The sequence below is a fragment of the Hypanus sabinus genome, chromosome 10, assembly GCF_030144855.1.
Source record: "Hypanus sabinus isolate sHypSab1 chromosome 10, sHypSab1.hap1, whole genome shotgun sequence".
In the NCBI taxonomy this organism is placed as follows: Eukaryota; Metazoa; Chordata; class Chondrichthyes; order Myliobatiformes; family Dasyatidae; genus Hypanus; species Hypanus sabinus.
The window spans coordinates 107,996,398-108,011,471 of record NC_082715.1 but is presented as its reverse complement, the minus strand read 5'-3'; the positions used below and the strand labels follow the sequence as shown (position 1 = coordinate 108,011,471).

The 15,074-nt window shown below is 52.9% G+C and overlaps 1 protein-coding gene across 1 annotated transcript in view; it reads left to right on the top strand.

Moving 5' to 3' along the window:
• The window catches only part of LOC132401346 (dynein axonemal heavy chain 6-like), a 545,526-nt gene that overhangs the window by 452,574 nt on the left and 77,878 nt on the right, over positions 1–15,074 (top strand). Inside the window, exon 67 of the mRNA XM_059983475.1 lies at positions 12,970–13,185. Within this exon, the coding sequence (XP_059839458.1) occupies positions 12,970–13,185 (216 nt within the window). The remainder of the gene's footprint in view (positions 1–12,969; positions 13,186–15,074) is intronic.

Below are 15,074 nucleotides of genomic sequence, written 5' to 3'. Positions count from 1 at the left end.
TGATGAGCAGAGAGTGATGGGTCAGAGGGAGACTGGTGAACAGAGAGTGACGGGACAGAGAGAGACTGATGAGCAGAGAGTGACGGGACGGAGAGAGACTGATGAGCAGAGAGTGACGGGACAGAGGGAGACTGATGAACAGAGAGTGACGGTACAGAGGGAGACTGATGAGCAAAGAGTGACGGGACAGAGGGAGACTGGTGAACAGAGAGTTAGGGGACAGAGGGAGTCTAATGACCAGAGAGTGACGGAACAGAGGGAGACTGATGAACAGAGATTGACGGGACAGGGAGACTGATGAACAGAGTGTGACGGGACAGAGGGAGACTGGTGAACAAAGAGTGACGGGTCAGAGGGAAACTGATGAACAGAGAGTGACGGGACAGAGAGACTGATGAACAGAGAGTGACGGGACAGAGAGACTGATGAGCAGAGAGTGACGAGACAGAGGGAGACTGATGACCAGAGAGTGACGGGACAGAGGCAGACTGATGAACAGAGAGTGACGGGACAGAGGGAGACTGATGACCCGAGAGTGACGGGACAGAGAGACTGATGAACGGAGAGTGAGGGGACAGAGGGAGACTGATGACCAGAGAGTGACGGGACAGAGAGACTGATGAACTGAGAGTGACGGGACAGAGAGACTGATGAGCAGAGAGTGACGAGACAGAGTGAGACTGATGACCAGAGAGTGACGGGACAGAGGGAGACTGATGAACAGAGATTGACGGGACAGGGAAACTGATGAACAGAGAGTGATGGGACAGAGGGAGACTGGTGAACAGAGATTGACGGGACAGAGGGAGACTGCTGAACAGAGAGTGACGGGACAGAGGGAGACTGGTGAACAGAGAGTGACGGGACAGAGAGACTGATGACCAGTGAGTGACGGGACAGAGGGAGACTGGTGAACAGAGAGTGACGGGACAGAGGGAGACTGGTGAACAGAGAGTGACGGGACAGAGGGAGACTGGTGAACAGAGAGTGACGGGTCAGAGGGAAACTGATGAGCAGAGAGTGACGGGACAGAGGGAGACTGATGAACAGAGAGTGACGGGACAGAGGGAGACTGGTGAACAGAGACTGACGGATCAGAGGGAGCCTGATGAGCAGAGACTGACGGGTCAGAGGGAGCCTGATGAGTAGAGACTGACAGGACAGAGGGAGCCTGATGAGGAGAGACTGATGGGTCAGAGGGAGACTGATGAGCAGAGAGGGACGGGACAGAGAGAGCCTGGTGAACTGAGCGTGACGGGACAGAGGAAGTCTGGTGAACAGAGAGTGACGGGACAGAGGGAGACTTATGAACAGAGAGTGACGGGACAGAGGGAGACTGATGAACAGAGAGTGACGGGTCAGAGGGAGACTGGTGAACAGAGAGTGACGGGTCAGAGGGAGACTGGTGAACAGAGAGTGACTGGTCAGAGGGAGACTGGTGAACAGAGAGTGACGGGACAGAGGGAGACTGATGAATAGAGAGTGACGGATCGGAGGGAGACTGGTGAACAGAGAGTGACGGATCAGAGGGAGACTGATGAGCAGAGAGTGACGGGACAGAGGGACACTGATGAGCAGAGAGAGTTGGGACAGAGGGAGACTGGTGAACAGAGAGTGACGGGACAGAGGGAGACTGGTGAACAGAGAGTGACGGGACAGAGGGAGACTGATGAGCAGAGAGAGACGGGTCAGAGGGAGACTGGTGAACAGAGAGTGACGGGACAGAGGGAGACTGATGAGCAGAGAGTGACGGGACAGAGGGACACTGATGAGCAGAGAGAGATGGGACAGAGGGAGACTGGTGAACAGAGAGTGACGGGCCAGAGGGAGACTGATGAGCAGAGAGTGACGGGCCAGAGGGAGACTGGTGAACAGAGAGTGACGGGACAGAGGGAGACTGGTGAACAGAGAGTGACGGGACAGAGGGAGACTGGTGAACAGAGAGTGACGGGACAGAGGGAGACTGATGAACAGAGAGTGACGGGACAGAGAGAGACTAATGAGCAGAGAGTGACGGGACAGTGGGACACTGATGAGCAGAGAGTGACGGGACCGAGGGAGACTGATGACCCGAGAGTGACGGGACAGAGGGAGACTGATGAACAGAGAGTGACGGATCAGAGGGAGACTGGTGAACAGAGAGTGATGGGACAGAGGGAGACTGGTGAACAGAGAGTGTCGGGTCAGAGGGAGACTGGTGAACAGAGAGTGATGGGACAGAGGGACACTGATGAGCAGAGAGTGATGGGTCAGAGGGAGACTGGTGAACAGAGAGTGACGGGACAGAGAGAGACTGATGAGCAGAGAGTGACGGGACGGAGAGAGACTGATGAGCAGAGAGTGACGGGACAGAGGGAGACTGATGAACAGAGAGTGACGGTACAGAGGGAGACTGATGAGCAAAGAGTGACGGGACAGAGGGAGACTGGTGAACAGAGAGTTAGGGGACAGAGGGAGTCTAATGACCAGAGAGTGACGGAACAGAGGGAGACTGATGAACAGAGATTGACGGGACAGGGAGACTGATGAACAGAGTGTGACGGGACAGAGGGAGACTGGTGAACAAAGAGTGACGGGTCAGAGGGAAACTGATGAACAGAGAGTGACGGGACAGAGAGACTGATGAACAGAGAGTGACGGGACAGAGAGACTGATGAGCAGAGAGTGACGAGACAGAGGGAGACTGATGACCAGAGAGTGACGGGACAGAGGCAGACTGATGAACAGAGAGTGACGGGACAGAGGGAGACTGATGACCCGAGAGTGACGGGACAGAGGGAGCCTGATGAACGGAGAGTGAGGGGACAGAGGGAGACTGATGACCAGAGAGTGACGGGACAGAGAGACTGATGAACAGAGAGTGACGGGACAGAGAGACTGATGAGCAGAGAGTGACGAGACAGAGTGAGACTGATGACCAGAGAGTGACGGGACAGAGGGAGACTGATGAACAGAGATTGACGGGACAGGGAAACTGATGAACAGAGAGTGATGGGACAGAGGGAGACTGGTGAACAAAGAGTGACGGGTCAGAGGGAAACTGATGAACAGAGAGTGACGGGACAGAGGGAGACTGGTGAACAGAGGGTGACGGGTCAGAGGGAGACTGGTGAACAGAGAGTGACGGATCAGAGGGAGCCTGATGAGCAGAGAGTGACGGGACAGAGGGAGCCTGATGAGGACAGACTGACAGGACAGAGGGAGCTTGATGAGGAGAGACTGACGGGTCAGAGGGAGACTGATGAGCAGAGAGGGACGGGATAGAGGGAGACTGGTGAACAGAGAGTGACGGGACAGAGGAAGTCTGGTGAACAGAGAGTGACGGGACAGAGGGAGACTGATGAACAGAGAGTGACGGGTCAGAGGGAGACATGAGCAGAGAGTGACTGGACAGAGGGAACCTGATGAGCAGAGAGTGATGGGACAGAGAGACTGATGAACAGAGAGTGACGGGACAGAGAGACTGATGAACAGAGAGCGACGGGACAGAGGGAGACTGATGAACAGAGAGTGACAGGACAGAGGGAGACTGATGAGCAGAGAGTGACGGGACAGAGGGAGACTGGTGAGCAGAGAGTGACGGGTCAGAGGGAGACTGGTGAACAGAGAGTGACGGTTCAGAGGGAGCCTGATGAGCAGAGACTGACAGGACAGAGGGAGCCTGATAAGGAGAGACTGACAGGAGAGAGGGAGCCTGATGAGGAGAGACTGACGGGTCAGAGGGAGACGGATGAGCAGAGAGTGACGGGACAGAGAGACTGATGAACAGAGAGTGACGGGACAGAGAGACTGATGAACAGAGAGTGACGGGACAGAGGGAGACTGATGAACCGAGAGTGACGGGACAGAGAGACTGATGAACAGAGAGTGACGGGACAGAGGGAGACTGGTGAACAGTGAGTGACGGGACAGAGGCAGACTGATGAACAGAGAGTGACGGGACAGAGGGAGACTGATGACCCGAGAGTGACGGGACAGAGGGAGCCTGATGAACAGAGAGTGAGGGGACAGAGGGAGACTGATGACCAGAGAGTGACGGGACAGAGAGACTGATGAACAGAGAGTGACGGGACAGAGAGACTGATGAGCAGAGAGTGACGAGACAGAGGGAGACTGATGACCAGAGGGTGACTGGACAGAGGGAGACTGATGAACAGAGATTGACGGGACAGGGAGACTGATGAACAGAGACTGACGGGACAGAGGGAGACTGGTGAACAAAGAGTGACGGGTCAGAGGGAAACTGATGAACAGAGAGTGACGGGACAGAGGGAGACTGGTGAACAGAGAGTGACGGGTTAGAGGGAGACTGGTGAACAGAGAGTGACGGATCAGAGGGAGCCTGATGAGCAGAGACTGACGGGACAGAGGGAGCCTGATGAGGACAGACTGACAGGACAGAGGCAGCCTGATGAGGAGAGTCTGACGGGTCAGAGGGAGACTGATGAGCAGAGAGGGACGGGACAGAGGGAGACTGGTGAACAGAGAGTGACGGGACAGAGGAAGTCTGGTGAACAGAGAGTGACGGGACAGAGGGAGACTGATGAACAGAGAGTGACGGGTCAGAGGGAGACATGAGCAGAGAGTGACTGGAGAGAGGGAACCTGATGAGCAGAGAGTTACGGGACAGAGAGACTGATGAACAGAGAGTGACGGGACAGAGAGACTGATGAACAGAGAGCGACGGGACAGAGGGAGACTGATGAACAGAGAGTGACGGGACAGAGGGAGACTGGTGAACAGAGAGTGACGGGTCAGAGGGAGACTGGGGAACAGGGAGTGACGGATCAGAGGGAGCCTGATGAGCAGAGTGTGACGGGTCAGAGGGAGACTGATGAACAGAGAGCGACGGGACAGAGGGAGACTGATGAACAGAGAGTGACGGGACAGAGGGAGACTGGTGAACAGAGAGTGACGGGTCAGAGGGAGACTGGGGAACAGAGAGTGACGGATCAGAGGGAGCCTGATGAGCAGAGAGTGACGGGACAGAGGGAGCCTGATGAGGAGAGACTGACGGGTCAGAGGGAGACGGATGAGCAGAGAGGGACGGGACAGAGGGAGCCTGGTGAACTGAGAGTGACGGGGCAGAGGAAGTCTGGTGAACAGAGAGTGACGGGACAGAGGGAGACTGATGAACAGAGAGTGACGGGTCAGAGGGAGACTGGTGAACTGAGAGTGACGGGACAGAGGAAGTCTGGTGAACAGAGAGTGACGGGACAGAGGGAGCCTGGTGAACAGAGAGTTACGGGACAGAGGGGGACTGATGAGCAGAGAGTGACGGGACAGGGAGACTGATGAACAGAGAGTGACGGGACAGAGGGAGACTGGTGAACAAAGAGTGACGGGTCAGAGGGAAACTGATGAACAGAGAGTGACGGGACAGAGAGACTGATGAACAGAGAGTGACGGGACAGAGAGACTGATGAGCAGAGAGTGACGAGACAGAGGGAGACTGCTGAACAGAGAGTGACGGGACAGAGGGACACTGATGAACAGAGAGTGACGGGACAGAGGGAGACTGGTGAACAAAGAGTGACGGGTCAGAGGGAGACTGATGAACAAAGAGTGACGGGACAGAGGCAGACTGATGACCCGAGAGTGATGGGACAGAGGGAGACTGGTGAACAGGGAGTTATGGGACAGAGGGAGACTGATGACCAGAGAGTGACGGGACAGAGGCAGACTGATGAACAGAGAGTGACGGGACAGAGGGAGACTGGTGACCCGAGAGTGACGGGACAGAGGGAGCCTGATGAACAGAGAGTGAGGGGACAGAGGGAGACTGATGACCAGAGAGTGACGGGACAGAGAGACTGATGAACAGAGATTGACGGGACAGAGAGACTGATGAGCAGAGAGTGACGAGACAGAGGGAGACTGATGACCAGAGAGTGACGGGACAGAGGGAGACTGATGAACAGAGATTGACGGGACAGGGAGACTGATGAACAGAGAGTGACGGGACAGAGGGAGACTGGTGAACAAAGAGTGACGGGTCAGAGGGAAACTGATGAACAGAGAGTGACGGATCAGAGGGAGACTGATGAGCAGAGAGTGACGGGACAGAGGGAGCCTGATGAGGACAGACTGACAGGACAGAGGCAGCCTGATGAGGAGATACTGACGGGTCAGAGGGAGACTGATGAGCAGAGAGGGACGGGACAGAGGGAGACTGGTGAACAGAGAGTGACGGGACAGAGGAAGTCTGGTGAACAGAGAGTGACGGGACAGAGGGACACTGATGAACAGAGAGTGACGGGTCAGAGGGATACCTGAGCAGAGAGTGACTGGACAGAGGGAACCTGATGAGCAGAGAGTTACGGGACAGAGAGACTGATGAACAGAGAGTAACGGGACAGAGAGACTGATGAACAGAGAGCAACGGGACAGAGGGAGACTGATGAACAGAGAGTGACGGGACAGAGGGAGACTGGTGAACAGAGAGTGACGGGTCAGAGGGAGACTGGGGAACAGAGAGTGATGGATCAGAGGGAGCCTGATGAGCAGAGAGTGATGGCACAGAGGGAGCCTGATGAGGAGAGACTGACAGGACAGAGGGAGCCTGATGAGGAGAGACTGACGGGTCAGAGGGAGACGGATGAGCAGAGAGGGACGGGACAGAGGGAGCCTGGTGAACTGAGAGTGACGGGACAGAGGAAGTCTGGTGAACAGAGAGTGACGGGACAGAGGGAGACTGATGAACAGAGAGTGACGGGTCAGAGGGAGACTGGTGAACTGAGAGTGACGGGACAGAGGAAATCTGGTGAACTGAGAGTGACGGGACAGAGGAAGTCTGGTGAACAGAGAGTGACGGGACAGAGGGAGCCTGGTGAACTGAGAGTGATGGGACAGAGGAAGTCTGGTGAACAGAGAGTGACGGGACAGAGGGAGACTGATGAATAGAGAGTGACGGATCGGAGGGAGACTGGTGAAAAGAGACTGACGGATCAGAGGGAGACTGATGAGTAGAGAGTGACGGGACAGAGGGACACTGATGAGCAGAGAGAGATGGGACAGAGGGAGACTGGTGAACAGAGAGTAACGGGACAGAGGGAGACTGGTGAACAGAGAGTGAGGGGACAGAGGGAGACTGATGAACAGAGAGTGACGGGTCAGAGGGAGACTGGTGAACAGAGAGTGACGGGTCAGAGGGAGACTGGTGAACAGAGAGTGACGGATCAGAGGGAGCCTGATGAGCAGAGAGTGACGGGACAGAGAGAGACTGATGAACAGAGAGTGACGGGACAGAGGGAGACTGGTGAACAGAGAGTGATGGGACAGAGGGAGACTGGTGAACAGAGAGTGATGGGACAGAGGGAGACTGATGAACAGAGAGTGACGGGACAGAGGGAGACTGATGAACAGAGTGTGACGGGACAGAGGGAGCCTGATGAACAGAGAGTGATGGAACAGAGAGACTGATGAACAGAGAGTGACTGGACAGAGGGAGACTGATGAGGAGAGACTGACAGGACAGAGGGAGCCTGATGAGGAGAGACTGACGGGTCAGAGGGAGACGGATGAGCAGAGAGGGACGGGACAGAGGGAGCCTGGTGAACTGAGAGTGACGGGACAGAGGAAGACTGGTGAAGAGAGAGTGACGGGACAGAGGGAGACTGATGAACAGAGAGTGACGGGCCAGAGGGAGACTGGTGAACAGAGAGTGACGGGACAGAGGGAGACTGATGAACAGAGAGTGACGGATCGGAGGGAGACTGGTGAACAGAGAGTGACGGATCAGAGGGAGACTGATGACCCGAGAGTGACGGGACAGAGGGAGCCTGATGAACAGAGAGTGAGGGGACAGAGGGAGACTGATGACCAGAGAGTGACGGGACAGAGAGACTGATGAACAGAGAGTGACGGGACAGAGAGACTGATGAGCAGAGAGTGACGAGACAGAGGGAGACTGATGACCAGAGAGTGACGGGTCAGAGGGAGACTGATGAACAGAGATTGACGGGACAGGGAGACTGATGAACAGAGAGTGACGGGACAGAGGGAGACTGGTGAACAAAGAGTGACGGGTCAGAGGGAAACTGATGAACAGAGAGTGACGGATCAGAGGGAGCCTGATGAGCAGAGAGTGACGGGACAGAGGGAGCCTGGTGAACTGAGAGTGACGGGACAGAGGAAGTCTGGTGAACAGAGAGTGACTGGTCAGAGGGAGACTGGTGAACAGAGAGTGACGGGACGGAGGGAGACTGATGAACAGAGAGTAATGGGACAGAGGGAGACTGATGAGCAGAGAGAGACGGGTCAGAGGGAGACTGATGAGCAGAGAGAGCCGGTTCAGAGGGAGACTGATGAACAGAGAGTGACGGGTCAGAGGGAAACTGATGAGCAGAGAGTGACGGGTCAGAGGGAGACTGATGAGCAGAGACTGATGGGTCAGAGGGAGACTGATGAGCAGAGAGGGACGGGACAGAGGGAGACCGGTGAACTGAGAGTGACGGGACAGAGGAAGTCTGGTGAACAGAGAGTGACCGGACAGAGGGAGACTGGTGAACAGAGAGTGACGGGTCAGAGGGAGACTGGTGAACAGAGAGTGACGGAACAGAGGGAGACTGATCAACAAAGAGTCACGGGACAGAGGGAGACTGATGAGCAGAGAGTGACGGGTCAGAGGGAGACTGATGAACGGAGAGTGATGGGTCAGAGGGAGACTGATGAGCAGAGAGTGACGGGTCAGAGGGAGCCTGATGAACAGAGAGTGACGGGACAGTGAGACTGATGAGCAGAGAGTGACGGGTCAGAGGGAGCCTGATGAACAGAGAGTGACGGGACAGGGAGACTGATGAACAGAGAGTGACGGGCCAGAGGGAGACTGGTGAACAGAGAGTGACGGGACAGAGGGAGACTGATGAATAGAGAGTGACGGATCGGAGGGAGACTGGTGAAAAGAGACTGACGGATCAGAGGGAGACTGATGAGTAGAGAGTGACGGGACAGAGGGACACTGATGAGCAGAGAGAGATGGGACAGAGGGAGACTGGTGAACAGAGAGTAACGGGACAGAGGGAGACTGGTGAACAGAGAGTGAGGGGACAGAGGGAGACTGATGAACAGAGAGTGACGGGTCAGAGGGAGACTGGTGAACAGAGAGTGACGGATCAGAGGGAGCCTGATGAGCAGAGAGTGACGGGACAGAGAGAGACTGATGAACAGAGAGTGACGGGACAGAGGGAGACTGGTGAACAGAGAGTGATGGGACAGAGGGAGACTGGTGAACAGAGAGTGATGGGACAGAGGGAGACTGATGAACAGAGAGTGACGGGACAGAGGGAGACTGATGAACAGAGAGTGATGGAACAGAGAGACTGATGAACAGAGAGTGACTGGACAGAGGGAGACTGATGACCAGAGAGTGACGGGACAGTGGGAGCCTGATGAACAGAGAGTGATGGAACAGAGAGACTGATGAACAGAGAGTGACTGGACAGAGGGAGACTGATGAGGAGAGACTGACAGGACAGAGGGAGCCTGATGAGGAGAGACTGACGGGTCAGAGGGAAACGGATGAGCAGAGAGGGACGGGACAGAGGGAGCCTGGTGAACTGAGAGTGACGGGACAGAGGAAGACTGGTGAAGAGAGAGTGACGGGACAGAGGGAGACTGATGAACAGAGAGTGACGGGCCAGAGGGAGACTGGTGAACAGAGAGTGACGGGACAGAGGGAGACTGATGAACAGAGAGTGACGGATCGGAGGGAGACTGGTGAACAGAGAGTGACGGATCAGAGGGAGACTGATGAGCAGAGAGTGACGGGACAGAGGGAGACTGTTGAACTTAGAGTGACGGGACAGAGGAGACTGATGAGCAGAGAGTGACGGGACAGAAGGAGACTAGTGAACAGAGAGAGATGGGACAAAGGGAGACTGATGAACAGAGAGTGACGGGCCAGAGGGAGACTGGTGAACAGAGAGTGACGGGACAGAGGGAGACTGATGAACAGAGAGTGACGGATCGGAGGGAGACTGGTGAACAGAGAGTGACGGATCAGAGGGAGACTGATGAGCAGAGAGTGACGGGACAGAGGGAGACTGTTGAACTTAGAGTGACAGGACAGAGGAGACTGATGAGCAGAGAGTGACGGGACAGAAGGAGACTGATGAACAGAGAGTGACGGGTCAGAGGGAGACTGATGAACAGAGAGTGACGGGACAGAGGGAGACTGGTGAACAGAGAGTGACGGGACAGAAGGAGACTGATGAACAGAGAGTGACGGGACAGAAGGAGACTGGTGAACAGAGAGTGACGGGACAGAGGGAGACTGATGAGCAGAGAGTGACGGGACAGAGGGAGACTGATGACCCGAGAGTGACGGAACAGAGGGAGACTGGTGAACAGAGAGTGACGGGACAGAGGGAGACTGGTGAACAGAGAGTGACGGAACAGAGGGAGCCTGGTGAACAGAGAGTGACGGAACAGAGGGAGACTGGTGAACACAGAGTGACGGAACAGAGGGAGACTGATGAACAGAGAGTGACGGTACAGAGGGAGACTGATGAGCAGAGAGTGACGGGTCAGAGGGAGCCTGGTGAACAGAGAGTGACGGGACTAAGGGAGCCTGATGAGCAGAGAGTGACGGGACAGAGAGACTGATGAACAGAGAGTGACGGGACAGTTGGAGACTGATGAACAGAGAATGACTGGACAGAGGGAGACTGATGAACAGAGAGTGACGGGAAAGAGGGAGACTGGTGAACAGAGAGTGACGGGTTAGAGGGAGACTGGTGAACAGAGAGTGACGGGAGAGAGGGAGACTGATGAACAGAGAGTGACGGTACAGAGGGAGACTGATGAACGGAGAGTGACTGGTCAGAGGGAGACTGATGAACAGAGAGTGACGGGACAGAGGGAGACTGGTGAACAGAGAGTGACGGGACAGAGGGAGACTGATGAACAGAGAATGACGGGACAGAGGGAGACTGATGAACAGAGAGTGACGGATCGGAGGGAGACTGGTGAACAGAGTGTGACGGATCGGAGGGAGACTGGTGAACAGAGAGTGACGAATCAGAGGGAGACTGATGAGCGGAGAGTTACGGGTCAGAGGGAGACTGATGAGCAGAGAGTGACGGGACAGAGGGAGGCTGGTGAACAGAGAGTGACGGGACAGAGGGAGACTGATGAACAGAGAGTGATGGGACAGAGGGAGACTGATGGGCAGAGAGTTACGGGTCAGAGGGAGACTGATGAGCAGAGAGTTACGGGTCAGAGGGAGACTGATGAGCAGAGAGTGACGGGACAGAGGGAGACTGGTGACCAGAGAGTGACGGGACAGAGGGAGACTGATGAGCAGAGAGTGACGGGACAGAGGGAGACTGATGAACAGAGAGTGACTGGACAGAGGGAGACTGATGAGGAGAGACTGACAGGACAGAGGGAGCCTGATGAGGAGAGACTGACGGGTCAGAGGGAGACGGATGAGCAGAGAGGGACGGGACAGAGGGAGCCTGGTGAACTGAGAGTGACGGGACAGAGGAAGACTGGTGAAGAGAGAGTGACGGGACAGAGGGAGACTGATGAACAGAGAGTGACGGGCCAGAGGGAGACTGGTGAACAGAGAGTGACGGGACAGAGGGAGACTGATGAACAGAGAGTGACGGATCGGAGGGAGACTGGTGAACAGAGAGTTACGGATCAGAGGGAGACTGATGAGCAGAGAGTGACGGGACAGAGGGAGACTGTTGAACTTAGAGTGACGGGACAGAGGAGACTGATGAGCAGAGAGTGACGGGACAGAAGGAGACTGGTGAACAGAGAGTGATGGGACAGAGGGAGACTGATGAACAGAGAGTGACGGGCCAGAGGGAGACTGGTGAACAGAGAGTGACGGGACAGAGGGAGACTGATGAACAGAGAGTGACGGATCGGAGGGAGACTGGTGAACAGAGAGTGACGGATCAGAGGGAGACTGATGAGCAGAGAGTGACGGGACAGAGTGAGACTGTTGAACTTAGAGTGACGGGACAGAGGAGACTGATGAGCAGAGAGTGACGGGACAGAGGGAGACTGGTGAACAGAGAGTAACGGGACAGAGGGAGACTGGTGAACAGAGAGTGATGGGACAGAGGGAGACTGATGAGCAGGGAGTGAAGGGACAGGAGGAGACTGGTGAACAAAGAGTGATGGGTCAGAGGGAGACAGATGAACAGAGAGTGACGGGACAGATCAGACTGATGAGCAGAGAGTGACGGGTCAGAGGGAGACTGATGAACAAAGAGTGACGGGACAGAGGGAGACTGTTGAACTTCGAGTGACGGGACAGAGGAGACTGATGAGCAGAGAGTGACGGGACAGAAGGAGACTGATGAACAGAGAGTGACGGGTCCGAGGGAGACTGATGAACAGAGAGTGACGGGACAGAGGGAGACTGGTGAACAGAGAGTGACGGGACAGAAGGAGACTGATGAACAGAGAGTGACGGGACAGAAGGAGACTGGTGAACAGAGAGTGATGGGACATAGGGAGACTGATGAACAGAGAGTGACAAGAGAAAATGAAAGTTAAAATATGAAGGAGTGCCAGTGGAGCTGCTGCTTCCGGCTCCAGAAGCTGGGTTCAGTCCTGATTTCAGGTGCTCTCTCTGTGTGGAGTGTGCATATTGTCTCCTTGTGACTGCATAGGTTTCTTTTGGGTACTGAAGTTTCCTGCCACGTCCCAAAGACATACTGGTTGGTAGTTTAATTGGCTTCTCTAAATTGCCCCTCACATGTAGGTGAATGGTAGAATCTAGTGAGAATTGATAGGAATGTGATTATGATATGATAGAATCAGTGCAGATAGCCAGTACAGTTTAGTGGGCTGGAAGCTTGTTTAATGCTGTGAGACTCTGTGGCTATGAGAAGGTAGCAGGCATTTCAGTTGTGATGAATTTAGACCTGGCTCCGAAGTAGCGCACGCCATGGTTCTGAGATGCTTTGAAACCTTTCCATCACTGTTGAGTGGCTTGTGTTCTTACAGACCCGCTGGAAGGAGTGTCTCGATGACTTGGACCGCCAAGTGCTGGCAGTAGTGGGTGACACTCTGCTCTCAGCTGCTTGCATCACCTACTATGGCCCATTCACAGCTCACTACAGACAGAACCTGCTGAATGAATGGAAAAGCTTCTGTGCAGTGATCGAAATCCCAGTCTCACCTGAGTATGCACTGATACCAGCTACAACCGAAAAGAATGAGGTAATCAATCTGAACCCAACGGGCGGAGGTCAGTGGCTCCAAAAGTGAATCATCTGGGACTGAGACTAGCAAAACTGTCAGCTGCATCTGAGTGGATTAAGGTGGCTAGTGGCTAGATAGACTTCTCAATGGCTTGGTAAGACAGCCAACATAATCAAAAGTCTCACCCTATAGTTTCTCTTCTCCCACCTGCCATCAGTTGATGAAATAGCATTCAAAATCCATGTAATGTGTATCACAGGTAAACAGTAAGCAGCTCGTTATCCTAGTGACAAGACTCTGATGCAGCTATAAGGAAGGCAAGACAATGGCTATAGTTCATTAGGAGATTGAGGAGATTTGGTTTGTCAAGTAAAAAACTCCAACTTCTACAAATGTACCATGGAAAGCATTGGTCTGGTATGAGGGTGGGGGTGGGGTGCTACTGCACAAGATGGAAATAAGTTGCAGAAACTTGTAAAATTAGTCAGCTCCATCATGGATAACAGCCTCCGTGGTATCCAAAATATCTTCAAGGAACAGTGCCTTAGGAAAGCAGCAGCCATCATTAAAGATCACCGCCACCTGGGACATGCCTTCTTCACACTGTTACTGTCAGGAAGGAGGTTTAGAAGCCTGTAGGCACACACTCAATGATTTAGGAACAGTTTCTTCCCCTCTGCCATCCGATTTCCAAATGGACAATGATCCCTTGAACACAACCTCACTACTCTTTTTTTTTTTGACGAAGGGTCTTGGCCCAAAACGTCGACAGCGCTTCTCCCTATAGATGCTGCCTGGCCTTGGTGTTCCACCAGCATTTTGTGTGTGTTGTTGTTTGAATTTCCAGCATCTGCAGATTTCCTCGTGTTTACTCTTTATTTCTGTCATTTTTGCACTATTTGTTTTAATTTAACTATTTAGTAAACATATATATGCTCAATGTAATATCCTTTTTTCCTTTATATTTATTTATCATGTATTTCATTGTACTGCTGCTGTAAAGTTAACAAACTTCACTACATATTAAATCTGATTCTGATGGCAAAGTATTCTTAGTCTCCCAGTCCGAGGGAAGAAGCTGTTAACTAGTCCACAGTTCTTCTGATGCTCCTGTACCTCCTTCCTGATAGTAGTGCTTCAAAGAGATTATGGATTGCAGTTATGTTTTGTAACTCCAAAACATAAAATGAATCAAAAGAAAAACATGGAGCTGGGAATAACATATCCTCTTCATTCTTTACTTTAGGGAGATGTGCACATACAACGTGGTGGTGTAGTGACGTACCATTCACGTACTTTCACAAATAAGCTGTAATGAATTATGTAACAACAAAGAATGCTTAATCAACCAATATGTTTACAATATTACTCAAATATTACTGCAATATTAAATACACAACACTCCTCCCTGCTTAACTATAAATTCCATCTCAATGTAGAATACATCTCAACTTGTATACATATACATTCAGTACACTATATAATACAACTACTATACAGACATCCACAGCATAGTAAATTGTAAATTGTCCTATTCAGTCCTAAAGATTTAATTGCTGTGGACGATTTCTTGCTTTTGTGAGATAATGTTTCTCAACCTCTGCATGCCATCTTGGCTGAACAGGGTAGCACTTTTAGTAATAGACTAAGACAACTGTGCTGATCCAAACAGCTCTATAGGAAGTCATTCTTACCCTCGGCCATTAGGTTCTATAATGAGTCAATCTATAGCCGGGGAAGTGATGAGCCCCTCCTATAAGGCTGTTTGTGGTAACTTTTTTTTGTTCTTTCTACTTCTCTTCTAATATTTATATCTTTACACTTGTAATGCTACTGTGATAGTGTGATTTCCTTTGGGATCAATAAAGTATCTACCTATCTATCTAGCTAATGTCTTTCTTGACAAA